This window comes from Anabrus simplex, chromosome 1 (assembly GCF_040414725.1).
Source record: "Anabrus simplex isolate iqAnaSimp1 chromosome 1, ASM4041472v1, whole genome shotgun sequence".
Taxonomy (NCBI): Eukaryota; Metazoa; Arthropoda; class Insecta; order Orthoptera; family Tettigoniidae; genus Anabrus; species Anabrus simplex.
In genome coordinates, this window is record NC_090265.1 from 65,631,994 (window position 1) to 65,656,192 (window position 24,199).

Sequence of the window (24,199 nt, forward strand, 5' to 3'; positions counted from 1 at the left end):
GCCAAATCTATTATCTCAGAAGACTGGAGGAAACAAAAATCAGAAAGAATGAAGAAATGCTGGGCACTAAGAAAAGAACACCACACAGAGAAAGGATTGATTCGACATACCTCAAAGAGGGTGAAATGAAATAATAATAATAATAATAATAATAATAATAATAATAATAATAATAATAATAACAACAACAACAACTTTTGCTATAAGACAAGAAAGCAGGGTTAGACTATATATAATCGTTTGTCCCTAGCTCCTTAACGCCAAGAATTTGTTGCTCTCTTGTAAAATAAGAAATGTGACTTTATGATATGACATATATAACGATATAATGGTTCTCAGGTACAGAAACAAAATATAATTCATGAAAAGAAACACTGTAAAGGGTCTACATATGCTGAGTAAAAGATTACAGTGTATGTATACAAAGATAACTTAAATGACACTTGAAATAATAAATAATATAATGACACTATATTCACAAAATGAGCACATACTTGTTTTAAATGTCCTCTATAGCTCTTCAATTCCACTGAGTCCTCCATCATCATTTCTGTCGTCCTCACCGGATGATGTGTCATCGGCTCCCAGCTGGATCACAAAGGACTCTATAATGTCTTCAAGGGTTTTCTCATCCCTCATAAAATCTTTCTCCACCTTCTTTATGTGTTCACATGTATGCTTCCAATCTTCAGCGGATATTCATGCAAATTTCTGTCTAGCAAGTTTCTCTACATCATCAATAGTGAAGGTGATGTGAGAAGCTACCCAGTTCTTCACTTCTGCCCACATTATTTCAATACTCTTTAATTTAGGGTGATACGGGGGCAGTTGAAGGACCGAGTGTCCGTACTGTTCCATGAGTTCATCTAGGACGTAGGTTTTGTGTGCCGGCTTGTGAAATTTGATAACTTCATAAAGCTCGTATTTGTACATTGTCTCACGGCATGGAATGTTCCTATTCACTAGCCAGGAGATCATCGTCACTTTCCGTGAACTGGAGGTTGGATTACGATCTACTTCCTTGTTGTGATATGACGCGTTGTCAATCACGAGAATACTGCGAGGGGAAGATTAGGAATAAGCATATCTATCACCCACTTTAAAAAAATGGTCACTATTCATGTCATCGTGGTAGTCACTACTCTTGCTACCAGACTTCTAGATTAGCAGACAGTTCTCGATGAAGCCCATTTCCCCGCCAGCATGTACAACTCTAAGTCTTTTTCCTTTTGACATGGGCGCTGATATACCGGATAGTGAATTATCAGACCAGCCTTTGCTGGATACATGGGCCATATGTATATAGGTTTCATCCGTGTACACTATAGGCCTATCCTCTGCCCGATACTGGGCAATTTTTTTCAGATAAACAAATCTTTTGAATTTTATGTCATGTTTTACCATTAGGATGCCCTTGTTAGTGTTAGGTTTTTTTTTCCAAAGATACCCTAATGATCGAAAGATTCAATTGACACTAGTACCGGATCCTTTGAACTTTTAAGTCTTTCTCTAACTTTGCACGAATTTTTGAAACTGTAGGTAAACATTTTTCAACTAAATAAAAACTGTTAACAATACAATGTACGGCACCTTCGTCAGAGTTGTCCAGTAACATTTTTTGTGCGCATTCTTTTTTTGTTTGGTGTTTCAAACAGACTATCCATAAGTTTTCCTAATTCTATCACTTTTTTGTTTTTCGCTCTTAATCCGTGCCACAGAACTTTTCACTCTCCAAAAGCTGCTGCTACTCTTTCCTGCACTTTCTTACAATCTATCACGAGCTTTTCTTCCACTGCCTCCCTTTCCATAAAGTCTATAACGTTCAAGATTGCTGAACGAGTCTGGCTCTTTAGCAGCTTACGATGCAGGCTACTTTTAACGTCTTCCATACTGTCACAGATAGGCCTAACGTACACCACCCCTAACCACAGTTACTACACAACGAGAAATTACAAAGCAGCGCGCGTCAGCTGAGTTTAAACTTATGCACTGAATTGTCCTTGTAGCAGGAGCTCTGTTAGGAGGGGATGTGCTACACTGGATCGTCCAAAGTGTACATGCGTGACCAGACGTCTTCCTAGCTGGACCAATCTGTAATGCAAGCAGCTATTTTGGTAAAGTGTTCAACGATTAAATAAACACAAAATATCATTTAAACACAAAACATGAAGAGCCTAGTGACCATGGGCAAAAATGATCTACAACAAATCTTCTTTACTGAAAACAGTGTATGAAACAGTTTTCATGACTAGGTCCATTGAAAATTTCACTGAATCACATGTTTTATGAAACGTGCAAGTGTGATTTTCAGTTTAACAAATAGGATGCAGTGACTGGTGTTGCTATGTGAAATTTGAAAAAGAAGAAGAATAATGAAAGGTGGATGCATGAACGGCCAATGCAAAATACTGTCACCTTTATTTACTATAAAAAGCGATGATACTAGCATTCTATGGGCTGACTGTTATTTCACACATATTTTGGATGAACATAACCTTTCCTTATCTTTAGCAGTCCATGCGACTATGGATAACATCCTTTCAAGGTTGGCATCTCTGTTGAATCTTTTTAACTATCCAAATTTCAATATTGAATTGAATTAAAATGTTCAAAATTTAAAATACCAAGGAGTGTGGAACATTGAAAGTACCAACCATAATGATGGACAGCAGGCGTAGTACCACAGACTAATAAGCATTGGCACAGAATACTATGTGTTGAATAACAAAATATGGGATTTAAACAAGTTCAAATCCATTTTAATTATATCTTAGAATGGGCCATTATTTAATAGGACTTCAGAATTTTAAGAAAAATTCATTCAAAATTTCAAGGAACATGAGGGACTTAAATTGTCAGTGTGAAGTGAATGGATCCTGCACTGCCACAAACTCATTACATTTTCCATCTTCAACAGAATGAGCACATGGTATTGTGCTAGTTCCTCGCAGGTACACTTTTCTCAGAGAAAATTGAACTTATAGTGTTAGTTGCGGGTATCTGCAGGATTTGTATCTACATGGGAGATGAATTATATTTTGATAATAATTAAAACCTCCCATGCAAACAATGTGACCTTGCCGTGGTGGGGAGGCTTGTGCATCCCAGTGAAGTAGATAGCCGAGTCATAGGTGCTACATAGCCCAAAGATAGCGTGACAGTAAGTAGCCTATATATTCACCAAAGGTATCAGCTATAAACTTGTCAAATTTGGGTTCCATCAGTGTAGTGTTGTTGTTTTTTTTTCTCCCCCCCATGAAAACACACAGACAGGCAACATACAAACTTTCAGATTCATTATCGCTGTCATTTTTACCTTCAATCATGGTTCATGCAGGAACCATTTGGTGATCTGGTATGATACATAGCCTATGTTACCTGGAATGATAAAAATCTTTCAAATGGTGAAAGAAGTTTCAAAATTGGTCCAGTAGTTTCTGAAATTACCCATCACATACAGACAAACTCACAGTCTCTTTATATATTAGTATAGATTATGAAATAAAAATCAGCACGGAAAAGAGTAAGATAATGGTGTTGACTAGAGGAGAAAGGGGAGGGAGTTATAAAAATACAGGGACAAAGCATTGAAATTCTAGAGAGCTTCAAGTACTGAGGGAGCAAACTAGTAGTGGATGCAAGGCTGGACATGGTGATCAGTAAAAGGTTTCAGCAAGAAAATGCATTCTACCAGAGTGTGAAAAACCTGAAGCGTAAAGAGGTGATGTATAATATGTACTCCTGCCAAGTACTGACATATGCAGCTGAGACCTGGACACTGACAGACATACATATATTATCATTATAGACTGTTATGCCTTTCAGCGTTCAGTCTGCAAGCCTCTGTGAATTTACTAAATGTCGCCACAATTCTTGAATTACAACTAGTGTTGTGGCCTCATTTAGTTCTATACCTCTTATCTTTAAATCATTAGAAACTGAGTCTAACCATCGTCACCTTGGTCTACCTCTACTTCTCTTACCCTCCATAACAGAGTCCATTATTTTCCTAGGTAACCTATCCTTCTCCATTCACCTCACATGACCCCACCACCGAAGCCATTTTATGCGTACAGCTTCATCCATCAAGTTCATTCCTAAATTAGCCTTTATCTCCTCATTCCGAGTACCCTCCTGCCACTGTTCCCACCTGTTTGTACCAGCAGTCATTCTTGCTACTTTCATGTCTGTTACTTCTAACTTATGAATAAGATATCCCGAGTCCACCCAGCTTTCACTCCCGTAAAGCAAAGTTGCTCTGAAAACAGACCGATGTAAAGATAGTTTTGTCTGGAAGCTGACTTCCTTCTTATAGAATACTGTTGATCGCAACTGCGAGCTCACTGCATTAGCTTTACGGCACCTTGATTCAATATCACTTACTATATTACCATCCTGGGAGAACACACAACCTAAATACTTGAAATTATCAACCTGTTCTAGCTTTGTATCACCAATCTAACATTCAATTCTGTTGAATTTCTTACCTACTGACATCAATTTAGTCTTCGAGAGGCTCATTTTCATACCATACTCATTGCACCTCTTTTCAAATTCCAAGATATTAGACTGCAGGCTTTCGGCACAATCTGCCATTAAGACCAAGTCGTCAGCATAGGCCAGACTGCTTACTACATTTCCACCTAACTGAATCCCTCCCTGCCATTTTATACCTTTCACCAGATGATCCATGTAAACTACGAACAGCAAAGGTGAAAGATTTCAGCCTTGTCTAACCCCTTTAAGTACCCTGAACCAAGAACTCATTCTGCCATCAATTCTCACTGAAGCCCAATTGTCAACATAAATGCCTTTAATTGATTTTAATAATCTACCTCTAATTCCATAGTCCCAGTATAGCGAACATCTTTTCCCTCGGTACCCTGTCATTTGCTTTCTGTAGATCAACGAAACATAAACACAACTGCCTATTCCTCTTGTAGCATTTTTCAATTACCTGGCGCATACTGAAAATCTGATTCTGACAGCCTCTCTGTGGTCTGAAACCACACTGGTTTTCATCCAACTTCCTCTCAACCACTGATCGCACCCTCCCTTCCAAGATGCCAGTGAATACTTTTTCCTGGTATACTAATCAATGAGATACCTCGATAGTTGTTGCAACCCTTCCTGTTCCCTTGCTTATAGATAGGTGCAATTACTGCTTTTGTCCAATCTGAAGGTACCTTATCAACACTCCATGCTAATCTTAATACTCTATGAAGCCATTTCATCCCTGCCTTCCCACTATACTTCACCATTTCAGGTCTAATTTCACCTATTCCTGCTGCTTTACGACAATGGAGTTCATTTACCATCCTTTCCACTTCCTCAAGCGTAATTTCACCAACATCATTTTCCTCCTCCCCATGAGCTTGGCTGTTCGCAACACCACCAGGATGATTTCCTTTTACATTGAGAAGATGTTCAAAATATTCCCTCCACCTCTCCAGTGATTCCCTGGGATCTATTATGAGTTCACCTGAATTACTCAAAACACTGTTCATTTCCTTTTTCCCTCCCTTCCGAAGATCCTTTATTACTGTCCAGAAAGGTTTCACTGCTGCTTGACCTAGCCTTTCCAGGTTATTACCAAAATCTTCCCACGACTTCTTTTTGGATTCAACAACTATTTTTTTCGCTCTGTTACTTTCATCTACGTACAAATCCCTGTCTGACTCAGCCCTTGTTTGGAGCCATTTCTGATAAGCCTTCTTTTTCCGTTTACAAGCTGCTCTCACTTTGTCATTCCACCAAGATGTTCACCTTTTCCCATCTTTACACACAGTTGTTCCTAGGCATTCCCTTGCTGTTTCTACTACAGCATCCCTGTATGCCACCCATTCACTTTCTATATTGTGAACCTGCTTACTGTCTACTGTTTGAAACTTCTCACTAATCATATCCTTGTACTTCTGTCTAATTTCCTCATCCTGGAGATTTTCTACCCTTATTCGTTTGCAGACAGATTTCACTTTCTGTACCTTAGGCCTAGAGATACTTAGTTCACTACAGATTAGATAGTGGTCTGTATCATCGAAAAATCCCCGGAAAATTTATACATTCCTAACAGATTCCCTGAATTCGAAGTCTGGTAAGATATAGTCTATTATGGATCTGGTACCCCTAGCCTCCCATGACACTGACAAAGAATAAAATCCAGGTCGGTGAAATTAAATTTTTCTGAAGTATGATATGTGGCAGAAAGGACAGAGTAAGAAATGAGGATATCAGGAAGAAAATCAGATAGGAAAAGCTTTATGACAGAATGAAGGGGGATAAACTTAGATGGTTTGTTAAGAGGATGGAAGAGCGAAGGATGCCAAAGCAGATGATGGAGATCTAGGTAGGAGGAGGGAGGGCAAGAGGGAGACCCAGACTAGGGTGGTTGAAAATGATCAAAAATAGCAAGAAGAAACCTGGACTGGAACACAATTAAGCAAGAAATGTGGTAGTTGGTTAGAAGAAGATTGAAAGGTGCCATAAGCATCCCAACCCTGAGGGAAATACATTATGACGATGGTAGACTACTATTCATTTTTTTAATAGATGAAATAGGTTTGATAGCCGAGAGATCATTTACTATACAGATGTAGCTAACTACTTTTCCTTCTTTTTTTTTTAGGATATGATTCCATCAATTGATGAGGCAGATGCTGCTAAGAGACCAACTAGGTAAGTGTTAAAAATGTCATTGGACATTATTAATTTCATAAAGGTTTCTTTGTTGACCTGAATTTGTTTGATTAAGTTTTATGAAGGACTTTTCCACTCACATTAGCACTAGAAAGTTAAAACCACCTCTAAAATTCCTGGCGTATATCAAGATGACCACTTAGTTGAAACCTTCTGAGTTTCAATCACTCAAGCAATCACCACTGATCTGCATTTAGGGCTGCCGTCCACATTCTTTATTATTTGTTTACTTAGTTTTTTCTTAATATTGAAAAAGAGCAATCAATTATTGTCAAATCATGTCTTATATAGACAGATTTGTTATATAACTTAGCCATTTCTTAAATGATTTTGAGGAAGTTAGTTTATCGAACATCTCCTGCGATAAATTTTTCCAGTACCCAACTCCTCTTCCTATAACCAGATATTTGATCCAATTTATCCCCTTGAATTCCTTCTTTATTTTCATTTTATGATCTTTCCTACTTTTAAAAACTCCATTCATGCTTATTTGTCTACTAATATCTTCCCATGCCATCTCACCACTGACAGCTCAGGACATACCACTTAGTCGAGCAGCTCGTCGTAAAAAAAATGACTTTAAAATATTTGACCAAACTGAATTCTGGTGACTGACTGTGTAACAAAGGTTTTTTAAGTAACCGTTCCTTATTCTATTCAGTTGGAAATGTATATAAATATGGACATGATTTGCTGGATGTGGTACTTTATCCCGTGAAGAACCTTAGAACACTTGTTCTCCGCACTTGTTACAGTTTTCGTATATTTTTTCGCTTAATGTGCTGTTGTACAACAAACTTCCTTTTTGCACTCACTTTAACACTGTACGATTTACAAAATAAAACATGCCTATCTGTTGTAAACACGTCTTTTCCAAATTAATTCACTAGCTGAATTAAAAATATGCTTTGTGATACCAAGCAAGTAGCTGCGCAGATTGGGTCATGTAGCTGTCAGCTTGCATTCAGGAGATAGTGGGTTTGCTGTGATTTCCCCATTATCACAGCAGGCAAATGCTGGACCTGTGTCTTAATTAAGGCCATGGTCGTGTCCTTGCCACTCCTAGTCCTTTTCTATCTCATCGTTGCCATAAGACCTATCTGTGTCAGTGTGACATTAAGCAAATCGTAAAAGCGAACACTTTGTGATGGTTTCACTTTTGGAATTTTTCTTGCACAGAACAATTTGGGAGGATAATTCTGTACTGAAGCGGAAGTTATATGACGGTTGTTTCCAATTCCTTCTCGTTTCCATTTGTTCTTGGCCCTGAGGTACACAGGGGTTAATTAACTGTAGGGGCGGGGGCGAAGGCTGGTACATTCCTTGTGCTTGAGACACATTAAGAAATACTTTCTCCTAATTATCAGAGTTCTGTAGTGTGTTTTTTGCACATCTTGAAAAGAAAACAACCAAGACTCACAGGTATAAATCCTTTCCTTAACTCTTTCTTAGTCAACAACAACTGCTGTCAAGTTTGCCTGGTCATGAAAACTATTTAGCAAATTTAACCACATGTAAGAAAACATTATAATTTTTTATGTTAGCAAAATAATACAAAATAAAAATGTGTTGTTATAGTTTGTTATATCGCATAATGAATTTGTGTACTTCTGAGCAACATCCTAGTGCAGAGGGAAAAAAATTGACATTTTAAAAACATCTGCCCCTTTATTTATAACTGTTTTCCCTAGAATACTAACATTACCTTGGAGTTACGTCAGTACTAATCACTCATAAAAATTACGATTCTTTTTATTTAAATTCTATGGTGCTACAAATTATGAAATTTTATACAGTGAAACCTGTCCAAATCGGACACTGGATAACACAGAATCCTGTCTATTATGGAATATTTTCTTGATCCTGACAAAAATCCTATGTAATACATGTTATCTTTTCTGAATAAAACGAAAGCTGCTCAATGCGGAGTTTTCAAAACAGAATCCACATTTTTAACAGGCTATTCTGAAGTAAATTACGTTTCAAAACAGAATTCACATCTTTAACAGGCTATGCTGAAGTAAATTTTATGTTAAAACAGTGTGTAGTTTCAAGCAACTTGCAACAGTAGGCCGCGGAGGTAAACACAACCTTCCTTTGTTCGAGAGCGACAATCGTGGCAAGAACCTCTGTTTTATTGCATTGTTTACAGGGGACCAGTCTGACTTTCCAGTCCCTCTAAGTGGTTGATTGAACACGGTTATTCTTGTGCAAGATATCTCGTAAAAATGTGGCGCTGTCATTACACAACAAAGTCAAAGTAATAGAAATTAAGGAAAAAGAATAAAGAAGTGTTTGGGATATAATGTTACAGTTTCATTGTGGTAAAACACAGGTGTATTACACTTTGAAAAACAAAGATCTCATAATGAGCGAGTGGCTGGGGGGGGGGGGTAAGAATGGTGACATGAAAAGAAAGCAGGAACTAACTGGGTATGAAGATATTAATGAGCAGCTGTGGGGGTGGTTTGTTAATGGTCGTTCAAAGAAAATGCGTATTTCTGGACCTATTCTTCAAAGCCAAGCCATGGAACTTGCCAAAAAATTGAATAAGCCAAAATTCGAGGCTTCAAATGGTTGGCTCGAAAGCTTTAGAAATGGGGATAATAATAGTTCGGAATCAGGTGTGTAGGGAAGCAAGTGATGTTAACCTTATGTTGTTAATGAGTGGCCAGGAAAAACTAAAAACATTTTTGGACGAGTTTCTTCCAAACAACGTCTACAACGGAGACGAAATGTGTTTGTTCTAGAGAGCAGTTCCTTCAAAGTTGCTCTCTTGCGCGGGGAAAAATGTGTAGGCGGCAAAATATCTAAAGAATGGTTGACTGTTTTTCTCTGCGGGAATATGGTGGGGAAACTTGAAAAACCTTTGGTGATAGGAAAATCAGCTAAGCCACGGTGCTTCATACATCTAGATCTGCGTAATCTTCCAGTCATCTGGAGAGCAAACAAAAAGGCATGGATAACTGCTGCACTGATGGAGGAATGGCTCACTAGTTTCAATACCAAAATGAAGAGAGAAAATCATAATGTGTTGCTATTCCTCGACAATGCTACATGCTACCCACACATTAAATTGTCCAACATAACACTAGCATGGTTTCCACCGAACACTACCAGTATCACTCAGCCCATGGACCAAAGTGTTATCTACACTTTTAAAAGTCACTACAAGAGACTAGTTCTGCAGGCAATAGCTCCGAAGATGGAGGGGGCAGCTAGTGCCAGTGACATGGCAAAATCTATTTCTGTGCTGGATGCTGTGAACTGGATCCACATGGCAGTATAGAAAATAAAGCAAGAAACTGTCATGAAATGCTTCAGGAAGGCTAATTTTCTTCCCAGCACTGGAGATAACGAACTCTTGGACGAAGTGGAAGACAGTGTGCAGGCCATATCATCCGTGTGTTCATCTGGAAACTTTGAAATGGATGCTGCCCAATACATCAATGACGATTGTGATGTGTTGCCATATCAAACCGCTGATTTTGTGACTGATATCATTGGTGAGAGACTTGAGGAAAATCGGGGCAAAATGATGAGGAAAGTAACAAGGAAGAGGATACAGAAGTTGATGACGACTCTCCAGAAATCTCTAACAATTAGTGAAGCTCTCGGCATGAAAAGGGTGTATAAAAATTCGCTGCCGAACGAAATTTGCCTGAACTATACGAATATTTATGCCGGGTTAAAGAATCCGTCGAGAAAAGTTCAATCCAGCGCAACATCAAGCAAGTGAAGCTAGCTGACTTTTGGAGCTCCAGCAGCAAGAAATAAATTTGTGTGTATTGACAAATAGTTTTGTAGTAGCCTTAGAGTGTTCATTCTTAATTTAATGTGGTTATTAAACTTTTAGTGTTTTAAGTGTGTACAAAATTTTTGCCGTGAATTGGAATTACATCAAGATTCACTAATGGATAAGACACTCTTTGTAACGTAAGTACAATTGCCTAGTGTGAAAATGTTCACACAATGTATAGCATCCCTTTCACTTTTAAGACTTTTCAGATAATAACAGTGTATAACAAACAATGTCACATTAAATACTGTATTTGATTTACCTAAATAATACGGAAACCCGTCCAAATCAGAAAAATGTTGGAACCCGATCACTTCTCTCTTGAACAGGTTTCACTGTACGTTAAAGTAATGTAAGCAGTCTCAAGTATGAAGATTTGACAACAATGGGCCTGATTTGATTGCTCATATCGCACACAACACAGCACATTGTACATTGTTGGACACGCATCGTGTGGCAACAGTGTCCACAGAAATTGGTCATCATTCTTCTCAAAAGCGGTGGGTATACTGCACAAACTGTTCCCTTTGTTTGGACTGGAACCCCACTTTCAGAAGGCTTATTTTCACCAAGAAGTACTTCATTGTTGTCCAACTGTCCAAGTTAATTGCAGCAAAAGAGTCAGGTCAGAATATATTCTGCTATCGTATGCGACAGTAGACAGTACTACCTGCGACTGTCTGGCCGAGGGTCTGGCGGCCGATACCAAACCAAGCAAACTAAGGGAAAACCAAAAGCTGCGAGCAGAGGAGTTTTCCGTTAGGTTGGATAAGATGAGACCTTTGTGTGGGAAATAACACACAAATTCATCAGCTGCTGCCTTGCAGTGAGGCAGGGGACTGCCAAAGGCTAAGGGAGACCACCCTGAAAGAAAATCCTCTAGTACGTCGGGCCTAGCAAGTCAGTACAGGAGTACAATGCAGTTGCTTTCAAAACGAAAACGGGCCTCGGAAAGAAACATATTCTGAATGTCGACAATACTTCAAGTACTCTTGGAACTAATAATGACGTCATGTCCGATGTTCATTCAGGATGCACGAGAAGAACTGATCATAGAAGCAAGCTTCGGATTGGAACCTTAAACATTATGACTCTAACAGGAAAATGCAACAAAATCACAGATTTAATGAACCGTAGACATATTCACATCCTAGGGCTAAGTGAAACCAATTGGAAAGGTTACAACACAAGAATGTTAGAGGACGGATATAAATTATAGTGGATTGGTAATCCTGCAGTGGCGAGGAATGGAGTTGGTTTTATACTCCATAAAGACATTGATAGTGTAACAGATATCTCCTTCATCAATGAGAAATTAATCAAAGCTAAAATATGCCAAATGAAGAAACTCAAACTGTAATCCAAGTTTATGCTCCCCGGCAGGGTTGTAGCGATGACCAAAAAGCAGGCTTCCTAGAAAAACAGGAGGACATCATTGATGAAGAGAACATAATGATAATTGGGGATTTTAATGCCCAGGTAGGAACTGATAGGTCAGGTTATGAAGGCATTGTTGGTCCATATGGATTTGGTAATAGAAATGAGGAGGGTGAACTTCTGCTTGATCTATGTACACGAAACTAACTTCTGGGGAAGAACTCGTGGTTTCAGAAACGGGGTAGCCACACGATAACGAGATACAGCTGGGATGGTCAGTTTAGATCGGTGATAGACCTTATCATCACAGATAGGTCAAGTGGAGAAAAGGTGCATGATGTAAAAGTGGTACCTAGTGAGAGCCTTGATAGTGACCATAGACTCCTCATTGCAGACCTGTCACCAAACCTACTATTATTAAAATAAACAAGAAAATAAACCATGAATTAAAGACTGGAAATTGAAAGATGTGGAAGTAAAACAGCAGTTTCAAGTGGAAATCAGAGCTAAAATGCCAATAACAGGTACAAAGAAAGGTAATGAAGAATGGAATGATTTTAAGGCAATTCTGGTTGGTAGTGCAGATAAAATATGTGGAAGAACAAGCAGAAGAGTGAGAGAGAAAAGAACATCTTGATGGAATGATAATTTGAAAGAAGCCATAATGAAAAGGAATAAAGCCAAAAAAGTTCTTGATATGGCTAAGTCTGACAGAAGAATCAACAGCAACCGAATAGACAACAATAAATTGGAAGAGATGGCAAAGGAATATAGATACAGAAAGTTGGAAATCAAGAGAATTGTATGGGAAGAAAAAGAGAAAATTTGGAAAGAATTTACAACTAAACTGGAAGAAGACAGTAAAGGGAATATGAAAATGATATATGGAATAGTAAAAAGTAAAAGATCAGATAAAGAAGCAGTTACAGCTCTGGAGACAGCAGATGGGAATATAGTTTGCAATATGAAAGATATCACAGATACAATGGGGCAGTATTTTGACAAGCTCCTAAATGGCCCTAAAGAGATCTCTATTGAGGATGTAGGACAGAAAACAGTAGAGGAAGATATCCCAATTACATGGACAGAAGTAGAGCAAGTTCCACATAGGATGAGAAGTGGTAAGTCAGCAGGACCTGATGAAATTGCAGCTGACATGATTAAAGCTGCTGGTCCGCCAGGAATACAGTGGCTGTATAGAGTTCTCAGAACAATATGGAAGGATAACGAAATACCTGAAGATTGGACAAAAGGGGTGATAGTTCCTATCTTTAAGAAAGGGAGTAGAAGGAAAAGTGAAAATTACAGAGGTATTACCCTCTTATCAGATGGCCTTAAAATTATGGAGAAGATCATTGACGCCAGAGTAAGGGATATACTAGAGTCTATCTTAGAAGAGGAACAACATGGCTTTAGGACTGGAAGAAGCACAACAGATCTGATATTTACTTTGAGGATGTTGGCAGAGAAATACTGGGAAAGAGGAAAAGACCTAATTATTGTGTTTATGGACCTTGAAAAGGCATATGATAATGTTCCTAGATCAACTATTTGGAAAAGTCTTAGAAAACTTGGTGTACTGGAGTACCTTATTAGGAAGATCCAAATGCTATATACTAATTGTAAAAGCTGTGTCAGAATTGGAGATAGTCACTCTGAATGGTTCAATACAATCAAAGGAGTACAACAGGGAAGTGCCTTATCACCTCTTCTATTCATAGCAGTTATGGATACCATTTTAAAGGAACTAAAAGAAAAAGGTAATAAAGATCTTCAGGCTCTGGTGTTTGCAAACGATGTGGCAATATGGGATGAAACAGAGAAGGGAGTGCAAAATAATCTGAATGCATGTTGTAAGAAGTTTGAAGATTATGGAATGAAATTGAACCCATCAAAAACAGTAGCATTGAAAATCAGCAGACATAATACAGAATGCAGCATAAAAATACAGGACCACCAGGTTGAAGTAGTACACCAATTCAGTTATTTAGAAAGCATAATGGCTAATAATAACAGAGCTGAGATAGAAATAACAAACAGAGTAACCAAAGGCTCTAACTTTTGCAGAATCGTTAGACACCTACTATGGGATGAGAAGGTCTCACAAAGAACAAAAATAACCCTGTACAAGTCATATTTCATTCCCATCCTTACATATTCTCTGGAAACCTGCACACTAACATCAGAGGATTGTAGTAGGATTCAAGCCTGTGAAATGAAATTTCTTAAAACAGCCCTCCAAAAGATCCCACTTGATCATGTGAAAAATGATGAGATCCGATCTAACCTAGGTCTAAATGAATCGATGAAGGAAAGACTTAGGTCATCTAGACTTAAATGGTTTGGGCATGTTAAACGAATGAATACCATGAATACCATTTTAAAGGAACTATGAACTTCTGGTTAAAGGAACTAAAGGAACTATGAGTGATGGCAGTTGAGTGAGGACGTGTGTGAATAGTGCTCCGGTGTAAATGTGTTATTTTTGCTGATTATGCTGGTTTCCTGACTTGGAGGCGTGTCTACCGATGTAGTAAGTTTCAACGAACAGTAATAACACTAAGTTTCGCTGGTAGATAGCCGTAATACTGGTTTAATTTGTACTCTTTATAAAGGATATTGTATGTGAGCATTAGGCGGTCAGTGTTGCAAACCCAATGAATTCAAAACACCGGAGTACGTTCTTCACTGTTTGTTCGAGATATCGACCTTGCCTACGCTTGCGATGAGCACCTGTTTGGAGTGTGGAAAATCCGTATCCAGGCAGGATACCACTGCTAAAATACAGTGTTCTAATTGCAGTAAATGGTTTCATTCTAAATGTGTAAATCTCCAAGACAGAGACTTGAAGTTATTCTCATCCAGTGGTCATAAAAGGAGGTGCAAAGCTTGTCATAGTAAAAAAAGATCGAGCTCTGTGAGTGATGAAATGTCAGTAGCTGAGATGCCATCTGTTGGTGACATCTATGAACTTCTGGTTACTCTGAAGGAGGATATGGTATTAAAAGACAGCTAGGTAATTCAATTAATGTCTGCCACGAGAGATTAGATGAGCATCAGAAACTTCTTGATAATCAGGAAGCAATAATAGCAAGACAGCAAACGATAATTGACAATCTGTTATCCGAAAATCAGCAGCTCCAGAAAACAGTAAATGACCTTTCGATCCGATGTGATGACAGTGAACAATATTCTAGGGTAAATACTCTTGAAATATATGTTATTCCCGAGGTTCCTAATGAAAACGTTCAGACCGTCATAAATGTCGCTAGGGTCTTAGATGTTGAGCTTAAAGAGGACATGATTGATGCTTGCCATAGATTAAAAAAGGTCAACAATCGTCCAACTGCAGGCATTATTGTGAAGTTCGTTCGCAGATGTCATAAGGAACAGCTCCTTGAGAGGCGAAAAATCAAAAGAAACTTATGCACTTCTCACCTAGGCTTTACAGTTGCTAATCCTGTGTATATTAATCAGTCCTTATCCCCAGGGAGGAGAATTCTGTTTGCTAAGGCAAAACAGCTGCAGCACGACAAAGATTACAAATATCTATGGGTTAATAACAATGGAAAAATAATGATCAGGAAAGAAGACGGTAGCCCTGTTCATGTCCTTCGTAGTGTCGAAGATTTAGGTAAACTGTAATGCATTTTGGTTTCCTTTACTACCCTTAATGTTTGAATATTTTCCTATGATCAGTCATTTGTTAACTTCTACATTTTATTTAACAATGTTATTGCCTTTTAAATGTCTGTGAACAATTTGTCAATTTACTACCAAAATGTTAGAGGACTTCGAACCAAGTGTGAGTTATTTCTTCAAAATCTCCTGTGCTGTTCATTTGATGTACTAGTGTTAACTGAAATGTTCTTGGCAAATGATGTATTTGATAGCGAATTATTCGATGATTGATATGTAGTATTTAGAAACGATAGGGACACATCACTAACAGGAAAGTCACGTGGAGGTGGAGTATTAATAGCTATTAAAAAGGGATACCGTGTTAAGCTATCCTCTGTTTACAATAGTCAACAATGTGAATCTCTTACTCTTCAAATTCTCGGTAACAAGCGAAAGTTATTTATAAATGTTGTCTATATAACTCCCTCTTCCGGCTACTCTGTATATCAGGATTACATTAACTATGTCGAAAACATTGATCACCTTATAATGTCCGATTGCATCATTATGGGTGATTTTAATTTAGCTGAAATCAATGATGTAAATTATAATTTTACTGAAGGATCAACGGCCAGTCGTAGTCTAGCAAATTTCATGTCGTATTTAGGATTGAAATCATGTAACAATGTTCTCAATTTTAACTCTAGAACACTAGACTTGGTTTTGGCCAACATACCAATTAATATAAAACATGAAGAATTCGTACTGGTACCAGAAGATTTGCATCATCCCGCACTCTCTTTATTATCGTTACCAACCAGGAAACTTCCCCTTTTTAAGAACATATGCCGTGAATATTACGACTTGAAAAATGCAGATTTTATGAAACTTTACTGTGAAGTGCGTAACTTTGACTGGAACCCGTTGTATTCCTTTGAGAACGTTGACCTTGCAGTAGATTTCTTTTACACCTCACTCTACAAATGTTTTGATGTATGCATTCCCAAGAGGAATCTCATTCAAAAATCCAAATATCCTGTATGGTTTACACATGATATTATCCAAACTCTAAAGCGAAAAAAGAAATGTGCTAGGAAGAGAAAGTTTTCAAAACATTATGACGATCGATTTAGGCAGCTTAAAAGTGAACTAAAATCTAAAATAAACATTGCATATAAAATATATATTACCGGGCGAGTTGGCCGTGCGCGTAGAGGCGCGCGGCTGTGAGCTTGCATCCGGGAGATAGTAGGTTCGAATCCCACTATTGGCAGCCCTGAAAATGGTTTTCTGTGGTTTCCCATTTTCACACCAGGCAAATGCTAGGGCTGTACCTTAATTAAGGCCACGGCCGCTTCCTTCCAACTCCTAGGCCTTTCCTATCCCATCGTCGCCATAAGACCTATCTGTGTCGGTGCGACGTAAACCCCCTAGCAAAAAAATATATATATATTCACAACTTAGAAAATGGAATAAAACACAATGTTAATAATTTCTGGACGTTTACTAGTAATAAAAGAGAAACGCGAATAGGTGATAATGCCTATTTCTATAACGACAACAGGTATGAAACTGGAAATGTTGCGCAAGGATGTGCTCAATATTACTTCTATATCAGAAGAGGAGGTAAAAAGAGTCATTAATGGAAAACTAAAACCTAAAAAGGCAAACGGTCCAGATAACATCCCACCTTATATAATTAAAGGATGTGCTGAAATACTGGTTCCACAGCTAACCTTCATTTTCAACCTTTCATTAAAAATGTCTTGCTTTCCTGAAAGGTGGAAAATATAAAAAATTACACCAGTTCCGAAGGCAGGTGTTCATGAAAATGTATCTAACTACCGCCCTGTTTCCATTATTGACGCCTTTGCAAAAGTATATGAACATATACTATATTTTAAGATCTATAATCACATTAAGGCAGGTATTTCAAAATTTCAGCATGGATTTTTGCCTAATAGATCTGTTATTACAAATCTTGTAGGATTTACTCAGACACTGTATGATGTATTGGATAACAACGGAAGAACGGATGTTGTTTATACAGACTTCGAAAAAGCATTCGACAAGGTAGATCATAAAATTCTTGTCCAAAAAATGCACCAGTTTGGGTTCTCGAAACCACTATTTCGAATGTTATGTACTTACCTGAAAGATCGACGTCAGTTTGTGTCTTTTAAAGGCGAAGTCTCAGACAACTTCATTAGTTACTCCGGTGTTCCTCAAGGATTTAATTTGGGTCCCCTTCTATTTTTAATTTTGGTTAACGACTTGCCGAATAATCTTCGTCATGCCAGTTGTTTGCTGTTTGCTGATGATGTAAAACTATTTAAAGTTATACATCACAAGAAGGATGAAGATGAGCTACAGCAGGACATTGATCGTGTTGTACAATGGTGCGATATGAATCATATGTCTCTCAATGTAAAGAAATGTAAATCAGTAACTTTTACCAGGAAAAAGAAAGGTACGATTGCATCGTGCTATATAAAGGATACCAAACTAGGAACAGTTTCGGCAATAAGAGACTTAGGAGTAATATTTGATGAAAAATTAACATTCAACACCCATATTACAAAAATAACGAACGAGGCCAACCGTATGCTCAGGTTTGTAATAAGGAGTTCTAAATTATTTACTCAATCATCGATTTTTATATTTACTAGCCTTGTTAGGAGTAAATTAGAATATGCATCTGTAATTTGGGACCCGTGTTCTAACGAACAAATACATACTATTGAAGTTGTTCAAAACAAGTTTTTGCGGTATCTGTATTATAAAACAAATAAGACATTTTGCCCTTTTGGTACATCAACACGGTATTTAAGAAGTAACTTTAACCTTAGGTCGTTGCGCAACAGAAGAATCGTTATTTCTCTAAAAACATTAAACAAAATCGTAAGAAATAAATTTAATTCCATAGGACTGCTCAATTTTATCTCATTTCATGTTCCACGAGCTGGAGCTCACATGAACACAGTATTTCAAGTTCCAAGATCAAGAACATCTCATCACTTGAACTCGCCATTTATTAAAATGCTACGATTTTACAACACATTTGCTGCAGGAATAGATTTATTTTCAGAATCACACACTGTCATTAATTCACATTTAAGGGCCTGTGTTTCTAATTTGTAAATTCAGACTCCTTTCCTATATAATAGGTGCTCTTTAACTTATTTATTAATATAGTCACTTACTACTTTATTATATCCTTGTTTCAATTCCTGTATTTTTATAGTGTAGAAATAATCATTGTTGTACTCTGGATTGTCATTTTCTCTGTATATGTGTTTTCCATTCATTCTTCTTCCTTGTCTTTATTATCTTCAGCATTGTTATTATGTATTTATCTTTACTTACATGTATGCATTATAAGTACTGTTGTGTTAAGAAGGTACTGTATTGGGCTTACTGCCTGTGTACTTTCAAAAAGACAAATAATTAATAAATAAATAAATACCACAAGGTTATCATGTGCTTATTTGGAAAAGAGAATAACAGGTACAAGACCAGCTGGAAGACCAAGAAGAAGATGGATGGACCAACTGAGGGAAGACGTGGAGAGAAGAGGATGGAGTTGGGAATCTGTCTTGGATAATGAAATGTTTTTGAAAACGCAACTTTGGAAGACGCTCGTTTTTAAACACCCTACCCGGCTTGCTGGAAGGGTAAACTGATGATGATGATGATGATGATGATGATGAATTGCAGCAAATTTGGAATACTCCTGCTTTTCTCCGTCCATGTTTGTGTAAGAACACTGTGCAAGCCAAGAATGAATTTACACTGGCTGACCTTTCTGTTTTATCCATTGTGCTTTGTGGCAGTGAATAACCCATGAATTAATACAGCCTGCATGTATAATCCCATAAAAGACACACATTGGTCACCTTCATGTTTTTCTGCTGGAGTGCATGCTGGAACATATTTGGTCAAAAGTATCCACGCCAGATTTAGTACCATTACAACAGTTTATAATTTCAGCTTCATTGTTTTCTGAGGATACACCAGCCCTTCATGTATCGTGGATATTAAAATCACCAATTTCTTAAATTTAGACATGTACAGCACCAGGGTTTTTTTCCTTGTCAAAACAGAAAATATATTACCGTACCTTGCGTTGCGTAGTAGCCAGCATTTCAGGAGGAATTTCCCTTTTGTTCTTTTGCAAAGTTCTTGCAATGGTTAGTTTGTAGGGTTCATTCAGTAATGTTCCTTGTTTCCCTGAAACAATCACCGACTTGTTAGGTCTATCGTGACTTCACTGGAGTCCCGTCAGACACCATCTTTTGCAGGATTCCTGTAGGGCCTTCACAGCTACCGTAATGGTCTCGGGGCACACTTAGTCCCCACAGTACTTCACCCTCACAGGCTGTTCCCTACTTTATGACACTGCCCATCCCTCACGCTGTGGACGAGGGGTTGGACTTGTGGAAGGAAAAAGAGAAACTCAAATGGATATGGAAGGAATATTTTGAAGATTTACTGAACCCAGAAGGATGCATTGAGCAGGAAAGTTTAAGCATGGACGAAGGAAGAAACCTGGAAATAGAAAAAGACTTAACATGGGGGGAATTGGACGTAGCACTGGACAAGATGTGAAAGGAGGGAAATCCCCAGGTTTAGATGAGGTGAGTATTGAGATGGTGAAGGCAACTGGAAAGAGAGGGAAACAGTGGCTTTATCATGTGTTGATAGTATGGAAAGAGAGGAAGACCCCTGAAGACTGGAAAAAGGGAGTAATGATACCCATCTTCAAGAAGAAAAATAGGAAAGATTTTAAAAACGATAGGGGAGCCACATAGATATGTCACTGTACAAAGGTGTTTGAAAAGATTCTGGAGAACAGAATCAGAAATAGGGTAGAAGAAAAAAGGTAAGAGAAGAGCAGTATAGCTTCAGATCAGGAAGGTCCACAGTAGACCTTATATTCCCACTAAGACAACTGCAAAAGCATCATTAGGAGTGCCTTCTTGACATCAAAGAAAAGTACAATAAGTTCCACCTTTTCAATACATTATATTATGTGACAGTTTTACGTTACAGTTAAACCTTCACATTTTTATACACTCGGGACCGGTTTCGACAGTGTACCTGTCATCATCAGCCAAGAACAATTAATCGAGGACAATAAACCTTACAATACTTCAGGTATGATATAACAGTGAATATAAAATTATACATTATCTATCTACAAAAAGGTGTGAACATGTCCAGGTAAAAAATCACGATTTAAGAAAAATCATAGTCCTGTAGGGTGTACACTTATAAAATTTCTAATTAAAATAACGTGTTAAAAACCTGCTGTTATATTATAGCTATAGCAGAGATGTTTATAGGTGTAAATCTATGGAGTTTTGGCACTCAAGACATATAGCTATGTTTGACAAGTTAAAGTGTTCAAACATTTAGTTAAATGGTGTTCCACTTAGAATATGTGATACAGTTCAGCTGAGGTTATAGTAATATGTTTGTAGGCTTAGTTTGGTATTTTTAACACTCGGGACATATAGCCATGTGTGACAAGTTAAAAGTTGATAAAACATTTAGTTAATGGTGTTCCACTTAAAATATATGGTAAAGTTCAGCTGAAGCTACAACTTGGACTTGAGGAGCAGATAATTTTGTAAAATATCAATATAAGTAGAAATGAACAATTTGAATGGGTCACTGCTTGTTGATGTAGATGATCAGCGAGTCCTATTAAACAATTATACATGTCGACATGTGGTTGTATATCATCTTGCTGAGAAGTAACAAAGGTCCTGGCTAAAATGGTGCTTGTAGATCTTATGTTGTAGGTTGTGATTACATAAATTGACTAGAAGGGATCCTGATCCAAGTCGGAACCTCAGGTGCCAAGTTGATGGTAGACGGAACGTAGTGGAATTGTTACTTCTCAGCAAGATGATATACAACCACATGTCGACATGTATAATTGTTTAATAGGACTCGCTGATCATCTACATCAACAAGCAGTGACCCATTCAAATTGTTCATTTCTACTTATATTGATATTTTACAAAATTATCTGCTCCTCAAGTCCAAGTTGTAGCTTCAGCTGAACTTTACCATATATTTTAAGTGGAACACCATTAACTAAATGTTTTATCAACTTTTAACTTGTCACACATGGCTATATGTCCCGAGTGTTAAAAATACCAAACTAAGCCTACAAACATATTACTATAACCTCAGCTGAACTGTATCACATATTCTAAGTGGAACACCATTTAACTAAATGTTTGAACACTTTAACTTGTCAAACATAGCTATATGTCTTGAGTGCCAAAACTCCATAGATTTACACCTATAAACATCTCTGCTATAGCTATAATATAACAGCAGGTTTTTAACACGTTATTTTAATTAGAAATTTTATAAGTGTACACCCTACAGGACTATGATTTTTCTTAAATCGTGATTTTTTACCTGGACATGTTCACACCTTTTTGTAGATAGATAATGTATAATTTTATATTCACTGTTATATCATACCTGAAGTATTGTAAGGTTTATTGTCCTCGATTAATTGTTCTTGGCTGATGATGACAGGTACACTGTCGAAACCGGTCCCGAGTGTATAAAAATGTGAAGGTTTAACTGTAACGTAAAACTGTCACATAATATAATGTATTGAAAAGGTGGAACTTATTGTACTTTTCTTTGATGTGAATTCTGCTTCAATACGGAACCTAAATATGAAGTTCTTAACTTTAAATAGTGCCTTCTTGGACTTTGAGAAAGCATATAATCATATGTGCAACAACAAGGTATGGGAAGCCTTACAGAAAAAAGGTGTCCAGAAGCAGACAATAGAAAGAATGAGGGAGATGTACCAAAGGAGTGTCAGTTGTGTGAAAGGTGGAGAGAGAACAGACTGGTTTGAGCAAAACCGTGGATTAAGACAAAGAAGTGCTCTGTTACCTTTGTTCTTCGTTGTAGTAATCCTAATGGACGAATTATAGACAAAATTGGCAAGGAATATTGGGGAAGGAAAAATGAAAGTGTTGATGTTTGCAGATGACTGGTTAACATGGGGGAAAAAAAGAAGAGGATATCCAGGAACAGTCAGATGCATGGGATAATGGGGTGGAACATTATGGAATGAAATGTAATGTCAAAAAGAATAAGATCGTGATCACAACTAGAAAGGAGGAGAGAACTACCAGTGGGATAATGCTTGGAGGGAAACAGCTTAGGAAGGTAGAGGGTTTGAAGTACCTGGGAAGTGTCGGATAGGAAAGTGGAAGAAATGATAAGGAAATAATCAAGAATGGAAGACAAGCAGGAGCATTCTTGAAAAGTGTCAGAAGCTTGGTCTGGAGTAAGGATGCCCATCAGAGAAGCAAAAGAGTGATAATAATAATAATAATAATAATAATAATAATAATAATAATAATAATAATAATAATAATAATAATAATAATATATAAGACATACTATGTACCTATTCTGATGTATGCAACAGAAATGTTGGTAGTGAAGTAGAGAGCCACGACTAGGTTACAGCCAAGTGGAATGAAATTTCTGAGAAGCAGGATAGGAGCGACAAGAATGGATAAGATGAGAAATGAGCAGGTTAAAGGTATAGTAAAAGAAGAGCCATTGCAGAACAGGATACAGGTGTCTTGGCCTGGATGGTACAAACACTTGAAAAGAATGACAGAGGAAAGGATACCCAGGAGGATGCATGAAATGGCGGTAACAGGAAAACGACCTAAAGGAAGACCAAGAGACAGGTGGACAAAAGGAGTGGAAGAGTGTGTGCAGAGAAAAGGAGAGGATTAGGGAAGAGTAAAGATGTATAAGTGGTGGGAAGATAAGAGGAGAAGTAGAAGCATATGTTCCAAGCAGACCCAGCCAACATCTGGAAACGGCATATGATGGTGGTGATATTAATGATGATTATTATTCAGTAACTCATCTGCCAAAAGAACAGATATGAACCCATTATCTGTCGTCACATTTCTGTTGCTCCTATGAATTGTTTTGTAAGTTCTTCGACAAAAAACTCTGAGTGGAATCCCACCGACAGTTGTCCCCTTTCCAAGTACGGAATAGCGTTCATCATGTACTTGGTAGCCACCACATGACAAGATATACAAGACTTGGTAGCCACATCGCACATCATTACTAAGTTTATTCCATACTTGGCTAGCTTATTTGGAATGTACATACGAAATTTGCACCGACCTCGAAAAGCTAGTAGTTGCTCATCAACTGTAACGCTTGAACCAGCAGTAAGTAAGGGTGTATTCTGCCTGAAGGCAGGTCCAAACCTCCGCAGAGGTGTGCCTGAGCCGGAGTTTACGTATGGTAGGGTGGCCAGTTCCTTTCCGCTTCTCCATTCCCTTACCCCCCGCCAACAGCGTGTGGCAACCCATCCAAGTCTTGACCACACCCAATGTACCTTAACTTCGGAGATATCATGGGATCCGGTGTTTCAGCATGGCTATGGACCAGCAGTATAGTTACAGTAATTGGAAGAATTAGCGAAGAATATATCCCATATCTCACGTATGTGTGCAAAGGGGTCATTTTGTTGGCAGTTGGCCCTTGTCTTTATCATCCAAACACATGCTGTCTAATAAGAATTTAAATCTGTCCTTACTGCATGTTGCTTTGTACACAGAACCACTCAAACTTGAGTCAATCATTTCATCAGTTGGTGGATGATTGTCTTTAAGTGCAGCAGAT

The 24,199-nt window shown here is 37.8% G+C and overlaps 1 protein-coding gene across 1 annotated transcript in view; it reads left to right on the plus strand.

Annotated features, from left to right (window-relative positions):
* PKD (serine/threonine-protein kinase D3) overlaps positions 1 to 24,199 on the plus strand; it is a 310,331-nt gene that overhangs the window by 184,705 nt on the left and 101,427 nt on the right. The window contains exon 8 of the mRNA XM_067138812.2: positions 6,626 to 6,675. Within this exon, the coding sequence (XP_066994913.1) occupies positions 6,626 to 6,675 (50 nt within the window). The remainder of the gene's footprint in view (positions 1 to 6,625; positions 6,676 to 24,199) is intronic.